The following is a 13,004-nucleotide window of genomic DNA, read 5'->3' as shown; positions in this document are numbered from 1 at the left end:
CACTTTCTGATACCCTTTCGTAGTTCTGAGCAAAGGTAGTGTCTGGAAGCGTGTGTTCATAATGAACGCGAGTAAAAGTATTGTTTTATGGCACAAATTTTGCTTTGGATAAACATTGAGATTGTTAGACGGAGAGCCTAAAGTAAAGGTTTTAGTACACAATCCTTAATATTAGACTCCTAAGCTAAGAAGTTTGGATAATAAACTGAAAGCATTGATTTTTATTTGTTTTTAAAAAAGTTCCATCTGCAAGTTTCAACGATACGAAACCGAACCTTATGTTACCTTTCTCTACGACTACGAGAACTACCATATTGGATGTTCATGACACAAAGGAATCAAATCCAATTACCAAAGCTGTGAGAAAAAGAAGCATAAAGTTTGTACGATACACTTAAGTGCATGTAAAAGTAAATACTGTTTTTTACTACATTACAAGAATTTAACAATATCTGGCCAAAAATATTTTAAGCTCTGAAAAAGTGACTTCAGATTGAGATTTTAAGATGAGATATCCAAAATGATCAAAACGTGAACTTGATTCCCTTGTGCACTGAATGCGCCATGTCAAAAAAAAAAAAGTAAACTGATATTAGAAATTCCCACCAGCGGTTTCTCACAATAATCTTGTGTTCGCTGTTAGTTTCTCTCTTAAGCCTATTAAACAGGTATACAAAGAACAATCAAAATGTATGTGTTCTTTATTACTGAATGAACGGTCTGTTTTCTGCAGAGCTGAAATCTATTTTCCGCTTCTCTCGTCGTGTAATCAACCATTGAAGGCTTTAGTTCATTACCAGATGTTAATATTTGTATAATTCCATTAATGATGTTTATAGGAAACGACACAAATAAATCTGAAGCTCTTTTTCGATACGAGAAAACAACAATGTAAGTAAATTAGTGTACAAGAATACTAATAAACGACATTATTAGATTTTGAAACATCAAAAGCGTTGTTTACGCTTGCTGTCAACCTCTTTGAAGTAAATAATAGATGTAAGTTATCATATGATATAGTAGTTACACATTCAGAGATGCTATCGTATCTGACACAAAGAAGTTTGATACAATATTTCATATCTATAGTTCGGAGTGCGAAGCTTTGCACCACCTTTTGGATCTGGTGCACCCCTTCGTGTTCAAGTAAATAACTCACGTACTTTCTTTGTAGGTGTTCTCGGGTTTCATATCCGATTAGGGTGCTGCCTCAGATACAACCCAAGTGTTGGTTCGAACCCCACTTCAAGCAATAAATGCTTCTTAGCCTCTGTGCTAAAAAAAATAATCATAAAACTACCATCAATTAAAAATATATCAGAGTACTTTACTTTCCGAATCTATACACATATAGATAGCAGGACTTGACCTTACATTCTTGACTTCTTTCTTAATTTTCTAACTTGATTGGAATGTAACTTGTTACTGTTCTTTTAACAAGTTATCCTTAGAGATTCTTTCGTATGGCGCAATGATCATCCTGTAAACGACAAATTTGCTCTTTTATTGTTGTGTGTGATTAAACTTACACAAAAAATAAAAAAAGTGCACAGTTAATAAAGAATGCTATTTCATATAAATTAAGATACCATGATAGTATTGATTAATTCCTTCAAGCGTTAGGAGTTGGTGCCTATAATTAAAATGGACAAGACTTTCTTCTTCTTCTTCTTCTTCCTCCGGAGAGTGGTTCAGAAGCTCTCCTCTAAACACTGTTATTTATCTTTCCTGGATGTAAAATGTGTTGGTGGACTAAGTTTGTAATTGATATTTCCTAGTGTTCGAAGTTTATAATATCGTCGTATGACGAAATATTTCGGACAACGATTACTGCTTGGTGTAGTAAGATTAGATTGCATTTGGTTGATAGTTCAAAGAGTAAACCTTGTCATTAGACGAGTGGTGTTTTTATGTTGTTCCTGTTTCCACACTTAAATATTTATTGAAAGAAGCAAACTTCTTTATTCTTTGTCCTTAACGTTTGCCAAGGTTGGAAAACAAAAGAAAGAATGTAAATATAATGTTTATGAATAATTACTTGTAATTGCTGCTATTACATACACACGCTAGCGTATGGAACTTACAGCATCACTTGTCGGGCAGCTTTTTAGGCGCATGTTTCAGACGCTACCAGTTTTTTCACGTGAGTTTAGGAAAATAATAATATTATTTAGGGATTAGATTGCATGTTTCCCCGACATCTGAAATATGGTTTTGCATAGCCCAATTTCCATAGTTTTTTAATTCAAGGCAATCTACAGTTGCTTCAAGGAAAACATATGATCCTATTATAACAGCAGGAGAATTTTGTCTTAATTAAGAGGAAATGAGTCAATTACAGAAAGGATAGTAAAATCAGATAACTTACAATACTTTGTTCCCTCAATACTCAAGTTAACCTATATAAATTGAAACATTGTTACTCGACGATAATATTCCTTAGCCAGTGGTTGGAAAATTAGAATCAAAGCTAACAAATAAAAGGGATAAATGTATTCATCATGCGGAATTGAGCTGAACGGGCGAGCGAGCGAGTCATGTTTGACACTATCCCTGTGTAAACTTTGCTAAGTGAAGTTCAAGCCATCCTTATCTAAGCAGTTTTCATCAGGAAAGAATAGAAATGTACTCAAGACAGTTAAATGTTTAGTGTTTGGGAAAGATTTTCGAATACAATTCTTCAAAGATACGAGCGATCGATCAACTTATTTTAAAACAATCTACAGCACGTCTACAATCAGCGTGCAACTTTGGTTAATTTATTTCAAACTGTGAAAAAAGCAGCTTCAGAGAACGCATAAGATAATGCATAATATATTATTTTCTCAGCTCAAACATATACTACTAGGCAACCAAATCAATTTCCAAGTTGCAGTTAAATTCAAAATGGTTATCTATTAGGCAGACACATTTGTAGAATTATTTTATTGTTTCCGAAGCTACATCTATTTGGTTTGAAAACAATGTTACAATTAAATAGGTAAGGTTCATTTGACGAATCCTGAAATCTGATTCTATAGCACATTTTAAGATGTCATATTAGAAAGTAATTAAAATTCCCTTCGTTATACATCCACATAAGAAAACGCATTGTGAACTATTTATTTAAATATGATGATTTCAGATTATAATTCACACAAATAGAAAAATATTGATATATTCCTTTCCAGTTTTCTGATATTCCTTTATCATAGATATGTTTTTCGATGTTTTATACGAGGAGCACGGTGGCTCAGTGGTAGAGCGTTCACCTCTGGTGCTTGGGGTCCCTGGTTCAACCCCTCCTCGTGCCAAGTTTGTTTTGTGGTGGATAAACACCATATGTATAGATTTTCTCGGGATTCTCTCGTCTCCTCCACTTTATTCATTCCACTATTGCATTCACTTCTCATCATCACCGTACCTTAATGTAACCGGCATAAGTGTGGAACATAAAACTGAAATACTTTCTTTCATTTTCATTTTGATGTTTCATTCGTATTTTATTTGACCTTAAAGCCACTAGGCTTACTTACCCTTCGAAAACCTATGCCCCAACATTGTAACATCTCAGATGAACAAGTTATCGGAATTTTAAATAATAGTATAAAACATTGGGTTCAAAATATTAATCAAATAAAACAAGAAAGAAATGCCAATCATTAAGGCATCACATTTATCTCCGTGATAAGTTATAAAGTAGAAAATCTATACTTAACTGATACAACTGCGATCACAATTGCATTTAGGCCTACTTTTATGAAATTGAGTTAGTGAATAACTTCTAGTGATATTAAGTACTCACAGTACCTTTCTATGTATTATTATTTTAAAGCAATTTTATATGCGTACATAACTGATTGTCAAAATAATGAAAACACATGTAGTTTGAAACATGTTAGATGCATGAAGTGATACCATTCAAAATGTGTGTGCAGTGCCTGTCCGTTGTTAGTGCTGTATTAGGTGACCTCTTTAGTACGTCAGGTGGGGTAGACTGAGGTGTGAGAGACTTCTCTGAGTTTCAAAGACCACAAATTATGGGTGTGTGATTAGTTACCGAGAGTGTACCTAAGGTTTCCAGAGTTAAATAAGTTGCGAGGAACACTATCCAAGATGTTCTGACTCACCAAAATGACAGAAACTGCTGAGCATTGAGGATAATTAGCACCAAGAACATAGACCAAATGTCGCAAAAGTGATTCCGGATCTCAATCAGACTTATTAAGCCGTTTCTCCCGTTTCACCTTATTTTCAACAGCAGTCCGGATTTATGTATCGCATTTGTCCAAAATAAACTATTGCTCCGAACTTTTTCCTCCTTATCGTGGAACACGACGGTAGCTGCATTATGGTATCAGCCACAATTTAGTGATATTCTGTGGGTCATGTGACTGCACTCACAAATCTATTCCTGCCAGTGATTGTATGGACATTTAACTGGCGGGGTGTGGTTTACAGCCAATACACAGTTTTCCAAGATGGTAATGTGCCAATCAAAACTGCTAGAGCTGTTGAGATATGGTTTCATAAACATCTGAATAAACCACAACATTTTCCAAACGAGGATTGAAGAATATATCTGGTCCGCAGTCTGGGCTAGAGGATTGGCCGCAGGTGTTGAATAATATTGAGACCTGGAAACTGGGTGATCAGATGAATTGTAGTACATCCCGATGTTCAAGAAAGCACTTCGCAACACTCCAAGAGTGTGAATTGGTTCATTGTCATCTTGCAAATTTGCGTTAATCCAAGTTTAACATTGAAGATGGTTGGCCCAATGAACCGTAGAAACAATGCGGCATAGCTAACTGCAGAACTCAATTATAAACTCAAAAAACCTGCTTCTACAATCACAATCTTACGAAACGTCGAGTTTGTACGTTTAAACCTCTGACAATCTTCCAATGCTAAAGTAAGTATCTAAAAATAGTAGAGAGTAAGTTATATGAAACATCTTTCTCCTTGTTTCCAACAACAGATCAACTTTATGTAACGCAAAGGCCGGGAAAGATGTGTATTTCAGGCAGCAATGATAACATATAGCGACTGCTCTGTGGTGCTATGATCCGCAATTTCATGGTACTTCAATGGTCCTGTTAGTACTCGAAAAGGATTAATGACTACTAGTAATTAAGTGGACATTTTAGATGAAAAGGTGCATGATGTGCTGTAAGGTAGTGCTACTTAACAACAATGCAATTTTCCAAGTTGACAATGAAACAATAAAGACAGCCAAGCCTACTCAGGTGCGATTTTATGAAAACCAGCAAGAACTTCAAAACACACTTCATCTGGCCCACTTTATCTCTTGATTTAAACATTATTCAACATATATGACCAGTTTCAAAGCAGCGAGCTGAGCGCAGAACCTTCTCTCTGTCACTGGTGCCTCAGGCGAGTAATGTACTTCGTAAAGATGCTCGATCTATATACGGCATAGTCTATACTCAATTGTCGCTCAGTGAGAGTGTGCGTATATATAGTGCTCGTTGTTTCTATTCCAACGAACAAAGATAAGCATACAAACCGATCATAAACACTTGTCTAAACATGGTATTTTTGGTTTTTATAACGCTAAGATTTCAACAAATTCTGAAGAACTAAAAAAAAATATCTAGAACCTGTTTCTCTTTCGAATTTCTGTCGCTACATTGATTCCGTATGTCTATGCTTTTCAAACATAACTAATATGTTCTATATTTTTGTTTATATTATACAAATCTATTACAAATTGTCTTTTTGTGTACCCATTTTAAGATATATATTTAGATATATCATCGCAGTATGTCTCAGATCCCGATACAACTTTCGCCAAAGTTTATGTTTTAGACAGGAGTACCCCCAGGGGTGTAGCCAAGGGGGGCCCATCGGGGCCAGCCCCCCCCAAATGATTTCCTGGCCCCTCCAAATGGCCAACTTTTAAAACATCATAGTAAAATTATCTCGCTTCATTCATTTAAAAGTAACAAAGTTTATTGACAATTAATAATTTAAGATAAAATAGTATGGAGAAATATTGTTCTTCCATACCAATCGAAAAATAGGATACTTTTTTGTGACAGCAGATTACACAATTTACTGCGATTTATATTTGACAGCTTGAAGACAAACGTATAACAAGGTACCATAAATACAGCCATAAAACAAAGGTACTAAACTGATTTGTAAGTACAGTATATTTTTATATGTTTTATATGTTTTAAAAGACGTAGAGATGGAAAATTTGGTGAGAAACAATGTTTTTATTCACTTTGGATTTCATTCGTTCTCTCTTTTATTTCTACACAGTGTAATAAAATGTTTTTAAAGTCAATAATAAATAAAATAATAAATAAATATTTTTGTCAGAAAACCGTAAAGAAATTAAGTGAAATTTCAAAGAAAATCAATCTTGTGTAGATAGGTTCTGTATACAACGTTTTAAATTTAATATAAAGGTAACCAAGAAAAGTTTTGTTGCTTTTTCACCCTCCACCTTCGAACATCGATATGTCACCTAAGACTACCTGGAGGATCAAAAATAGTCCCCATCAGCATCGACGACCTTCTGAAAACGTTCTGGAAGGCCATGGAATCCATTGCGGTAGAACTTGGTGGGCTGTGAAACGAAGAAGGTATCAGGTGTATTTTGGACTTTTACTAGGGATTTGAACTGGCGTCCTCTAAGGTGATTGTCCAAAGAATAGACAGGTGATAATCGGACGGTGCAATACCCGGGGAATATAGTGGTTGCAATATTGTTTCCCATCCAAAGCCGAGAATGGTGTCCTGAGTCATCCTAGCCATGTGGGACTTAGCGTTGTCCCGTAAACGAGGACCCATTTGCAATTCAGAAGTGATGGCCCCAGAGTTTTGAGTTTTTGTTGAACACAGCTCAACTGCTGACAGTACACAGTTGCATTAATACTCTGACTAGCTGGTAGCAGTTCCCGATGCGCGATGCGCCAAACACAAAGAAGGACTTTCTTTTGATGCAGTGCTGGTTTCTGCTGTTTTGAAATCGGTTCATGGGATGCTAACCAATGATGACGGCGTCGTGGAGCTTCGTATAGGACCCACTTTTTATCACATGTCAACACCCTGTCTAGAAATGGCTCCGGAACAGTAAATAAACACAGGCGACTGTCGCGTTGCCTTCTGGCCCGGAGTCAAAATATGTGGGAACCATCGACCCAACTTGTAGTGCTTCCCAAGTTGATGGATGTATTGCCGAATGGTTTCTCCACTCACACTGAATTGTAGTCCCAGTTCCTCTTTGTACAGCGGTGGACACTTCTAAATGGTACAGCCATATGGAGATTTACGGCTAAGGTGTACCATTTAGAAGTGTCCACCGCTGTACATGTGTTGGTCTTTCGGCACGTGGTGTTTCGGGTGTTTCGTCATCGTCCTTAAACTTGTTAAACCATCGCTTTACTGTCCACGTCGTCACGACACCCTCACCAAAGGCCTGGCATATCTTCTGTCTCTACGCAAGTTCACGGCGTATCTGAATTGCCGCAACCAGGTAGTATGTTGGATATAACAACACCAACAACTGACGTTCGCCTTATCTCCACTCGCATTCAACTGACGGTGTGAGGTCCAATTGAGCACAGACCTCCACGAAAAGGGACATAACTTTCTTGGTTACCTTTATAGTTATGCAGAAAAGTATAGCGTTTGGTCCCGGGCAGTAGTTCTTGATTAAGCTTAATAAAAACTACCTTGAATATAATTTATGGAGAAAAGAATCACAATAATAATACTAATACTAATACTAATACTACTACTACTACTACTACTACTACTAATAATAATAATAATAATAATAATAATAATAAAGAAGCTAAAATAGTATTTTTAGTTTTCCAGAAGGAAAGCAAAATTTTCCTTTCTTTCAGGCCTCAAAAACATTAGCAGCAACACATTTTTTTGGCTTTGTTCATTATGGCTGGCCCCCCTCAAAAACGACGGGCCCCTCCTACACAAACCTGCTGGCTACACCCCTGAGTACCCCTAAGGCACAGTGGCAAAGTTCTCGTGCCAAAATAATAGACCCACTGTAAATGTAACTGAAAAACCAAAATATTAATTCCTGTAAGTATTTTTTGTACTTACATCACCTGAGAACGGTACTTCATAAGGTACAGAAATTGGACAACATAAAACAGAATGTAAAACTGCATCTGAATAACGCATAACTACGTGTTTGTTTGGTGATGAGGCAAAAACTATTACAGTTTGACTGGGAAGTTCTGAACTACCAGATATTTTACAATCGTATTTTCATTTACTTTTACCTTAACGAAGAGCTCCTTAATAGTATAAATTAAATTCTCTAAAAGGTTTCAAGTGAGACTTGGAACAGTTCTTTCCTAAGATAGTAGTGTGTGGAAGATAGAATTGTGAAGTTTGCCTGTAACATGTTAAGATGGTAGAAGATAGTAAAACAATGAAAACTGTGCCTTTTATTTTTACGTAAAAATCAAATGAACGCTTTGGTCAACCAAATAGTAATAAATAAGTAGATTTAAGGACTTTTTTTTAGCAAAATTTGTTCTTGGAAAGGATTTTTTTCATAGGAATGTTATATAAATGTGATGTAGGTATTTTGTTGTGTATGTTGTGTTGACTACATGTTGTGATGTGAATATATATATATATATATTTTTTTTAACAAAAAGTGACTATTACTCCTATCACATTATATACTGAAATGTGGAATTTACCTTATAATACCCTCTTGATTTTTTTTTGTTTCTAGGCCCTACTGCTTTTTTCAAGAAAGTAAATTTTGCCCCCCAAAAAAGTCCTCAATTGCACAAATGTTTCTACTTAAGTCATAAGGATCAACAACAACCAGCCAAATTCGAGAAGGAGATTACTGGCCAAATAGGGCCTAGTATCCATATAGCCAGGGATTGGTTATGAAAAAGTAAGAGACATGTAGTATGCAAGAGGACAGATAAAAATAGTGCAACGGTGTGAATGTATCTAGAGCAGAGGTTGTCAACTTTTCCACTGACGTACCATCAAAGCATATTAATTATTATCATCTTAAGTCGTACGTACCATCAACAGCGCCTAGTGTATCATAAATTGAGAAACCTAATATAGAATGTATCATAACATAGTAAATGCATGTAAAGCGTAGTTATGAAAGGAATTCCACTAAATCTTCCGTCCTATTTCCCCGCACCAGAAAACGATGTGCATTTAATCTTATTCACTCAATCACAGTTGCCTAAAGCATCACACAATATTGTTGCTTTAATATTTTTTCCTAAGTGCCATCTAATGAGAATTTTTTCTTTAGATTTGATCTCTCCTTAACAGTATCTTGCAACATATTCCGTCTCCTGATTATTTTAATCATTTCAACACAGAGAATCATACACAGAAATGTAGCATCTGTTAAAAGTCACTGAATCTCATTAAGTGATACAACTCAGCACACATATGCTGCTTTAGTTGGGTGTAATATTTGTGGAAAGTTCTGTCTCAAAACACCTTAAAATGTAATTCGTAAACTATATTGGATCAAGTTTGTATAAAGAACATCGCACACATTTTAAAGAGACCAGACTTCAAGTGAAACAAAATCCTACTTGATCTTGAATAATGAGGATTCTTGATAGGATTTCCTTAGTGCAAAGTGTAAATGTACTATAGTTCTTCAGCTTAATACGTTGTCCAAGCTTAGGGAACTACTTGGACTGTCTTGAGAAAAGATACGGAAGTACTCAGGATTTCAAATTTCACTTGGCATTCTTCCTGAAATCATTTTCCTATATCATACTTTGCAAATGCCGAATCGGTAGCCTTGTCTTCTTTAATTCCTAAGAAAAATCGAATTATCACGACACACAGTATATCGTGTAAAGTATTCATCCTACTTTACCTGTTTTCCACTCTCTCAATGACAGTTAATGTTGGGAGTTATGAAACAGGCAAAACTACGAAATCTCAGGATCTGAATTGCTAATTTTTAATGAGTATTTTGATTTGTATTGCATAATTTGACTTTACCCTTGATTTCTTTCAAATTTCAGTTAACAATGTAGGCACTGCTCCATCATGTCCGGGCTATTTCCAGAAGATGACAGAAGAGAAGATTTGGCAGACAATTAACGTTAACATTGGAGCAACTGCAATGATGACTTCTATAATACTACCGACAATGTTGAAGAGGCGCAAGGGAGCTATTATTAATATATCTTCGGCAGCAGAACTCATTCCCATTCCATCGTTGGCAGTTTATGGTGCTACTAAGGTATTTTCAAAATAGATTTTCACTGTTATATTTGTCGCTGTTCTTGAGGAATATCTAGAGAATATGTAACTTAAGTAGTTACGCAGTTGAATTCAAAATACTCTCAAGAATACATGTGCTCAATAACCAAAACACTAGAAAATTTTACAAATAACGTTTTTTTTTTTTTTAGAAAATTGCGATATTTACATAGAAATCTGTTACTTTCTCACTAATTAATCAAGTTGTAGTACCTAGGGATTAAATTGGGATGAACAATGTAAATAATTTGGCCAATAATTTTCGGATGAAAGTATAAAACAAAAGAATCAAACAACATTCGACAATAGCTTTCTATTCATAAAATTAAAAAAGTACTTAAAAATGTCTCCAATCTATATTCTAATAAGCTGGCTAAGTAAATAAAGCAGTATCGTACAGGAAAAATAACTGACATTAATAGATTCTTTACGCTGAATTCAAATGCGTAACCAGTTTTTGTTAATCACTTACCATTTTCTCGTAACGTACATTAAAACAAACACTAAACTCTATTAATGCATCTCAAACTGTTCACTATTATCCAGCAATACTCACCAATGGTGATCCTTTCGAAGATCCCATAAATTTCCTTCTTTTTGAGGTCAAACCTTGTGCCATCACTATTCTACATCCAGTGGTGCACTACTAGAACCTAAGAATGAAAATAATTGCTACTTCTTTCTACTCGAACTTGATCCGACACTTCGTTCTCGAGCTATGTTTTTCTTTTCTTAACACCGTTCCGTCCAATTTTCGATATCTACACCTACCAAATGACGTATTAATGCACCCATGATTGGCCATAACTTTTTCACGTCTTCATGCAAGGAAGTTCTTTGGTGTTATCTCTTGATACCCTCTCCTGCGTGTGTCAAAATCTCTTAAGTGTGGAGATTCATCTGCGTCTAGAATTTGAGCCTTGTCTTCTCAAGAATGGAGTTGCTTTTTCTGCCTTTAATAAATACTTTCTGCCTTTACTTTTTGTTGGATTACCACGAAATTTCCTAATTTCTTTGGGAACTACATTTGCGCTGTCCTCTACTGTATACAATTGTGTATTAATGACATCCACGCCTATAAATAATGTAGGCCACTTTTGTCCACCTCTGATTCGACATTTTGTTCTCGAGTTAATTATTATTATTATTATTATTATTATTATTATTATTATTATTATTATTATTATTATTATTATTATTATTATTATTATTATTATTTTGCATTTATCCAACAAATTGTCGACTAGTCATAGTTCCAAAAACAGGTATTTCTGCATTCAGGTAGGTCTATATACTTTTTCCCTTATTTTGATGTCAGGAATCATCCCTCAGAAAGTGTTGAAGTTGTTATCGAATATCCTATATATATAGGGTGGATCATTTTTCTTGATCCCCCTTTGTAACATTTAAACTAATAAATACAAAATACTGAAAGTTCGTACCATGTAAATATTGACAGGAGAATATTGTTTGGTATACTTTTCAATGAATCCAAGATTAACAGTGTTGTCAACTTAACATAAAGTTTTTTGTTGTTTTTTTTAATATCACTACATCAAGTTATTTCATATTTCAAATCTGCATTTAAAATGAAAACTTTAAATCCCACACTTCTTAAGCAGTATTGCAAACTATTGCAAACATCGAAACGCATTTTGGAAGGTTCTATAACAGTGATTACACAAGTGGAACCGACGGAGTAACGTACATCCAAAGAAACTTAGTGTCGAATACTATGCCTATACTATGTCGAATACTATCGATCATAATGCCGTTTACAGCAATTTGATATCTCAAACTATTCCTGAGATAAAAAATGATTAAATTTGATATATTGATTAAAATGGCGTATTTGTGAAAACTTGTAAAAACCCTTTTTGATTTACTTTCCTTGTACGACTTATAACAATACTTTTTGGAAGGTGTGCTTACAATAACTTCTCGGAATTACATAACTTTAAGCAGAGTTGAAAACTTTAGTAATATTTCCCACATCTCCAGAACAATTTGAGATATCAAGTTGTAAACGTCACTATGATCTTCATGTACATAACAAGCCATCTATGCAACTAGTAGATACAAGTAGGTTTTAAATATGTAATAACCTGAAGTAGTGACATTTGAAAAAAATACAACTTTATGGTTAGTTGACAACACTGTTAACCTTGTGGAATTACATGGTATGTTGTGAAACAATGTCTCCCTGTCAATATTTGCGAGGTACAAATTTTCAGCGTTTTCTGTCCATTAGTTTAAAAGTTGCAAGGACAGATTAAGATAAACTAGCAAACCCACACGTCCTGCGCAAGCGCAGGGCACTATTGGTTCAATCCATCTGAAGTGGTCCAAAGATGTCGAAAATTGTTGCTTGACCATCTTCGAAAATTACAGAAATTGAAGCGTGATGAACCTTATATATGAGAAGGTCAATAACATCATTCACATTGTGGTATGTACAAGTGTTCTGAATGGCGGCCATATATGTTGTCGGTGGGGTGACAATTTTTGCATTTGCAAGCGTTTGCAAAAAATAAATAAATAAATAAATAAATAAAATAAACTATAGTTGCTGAGAACATACGGAACAGACGAACATCAAACAAAAACGAATGTTTGGAGGAGAGACTGAGGTACACGGAAATATATACTCTTGCTTCAGGGCTGCAAACCTATACATGAAATCACATGAAATCACTAGAAAAAAGTACAGAAAATTACACTTTATAGGGGCTGTATTTTGGAATGGC

At 35.0% G+C, this 13,004-nt stretch overlaps 1 protein-coding gene and 1 long non-coding RNA gene across 2 annotated transcripts in view; one reads left to right on the top strand and one right to left on the bottom strand.

Annotated features, from left to right (window-relative positions):
* The window catches only part of LOC145687773 (uncharacterized), a 152,242-nt gene that overhangs the window by 90,693 nt on the left and 48,545 nt on the right, over positions 1–13,004 (bottom strand). The gene's annotated exons all lie outside the window — the stretch shown is intronic.
* Positions 1–13,004, top strand: part of LOC145687772 (inactive hydroxysteroid dehydrogenase-like protein 1) — an 89,584-nt gene that overhangs the window by 53,187 nt on the left and 23,393 nt on the right. The window contains exon 4 of the mRNA XM_081761211.1: positions 10,017–10,237. Within this exon, the coding sequence (XP_081617337.1) occupies positions 10,017–10,237 (221 nt within the window). The remainder of the gene's footprint in view (positions 1–10,016; positions 10,238–13,004) is intronic.

The sequence above is a fragment of the Thermobia domestica genome, chromosome 6, assembly GCF_964235325.1.
Source record: "Thermobia domestica chromosome 6, izTheDome1.hap1.1, whole genome shotgun sequence".
Classification (NCBI taxonomy): domain Eukaryota; kingdom Metazoa; phylum Arthropoda; class Insecta; order Zygentoma; family Lepismatidae; genus Thermobia; species Thermobia domestica.
Note: the sequence above shows the minus strand (reverse complement) of the source record. Positions and strands in the feature narration are given on the sequence as shown.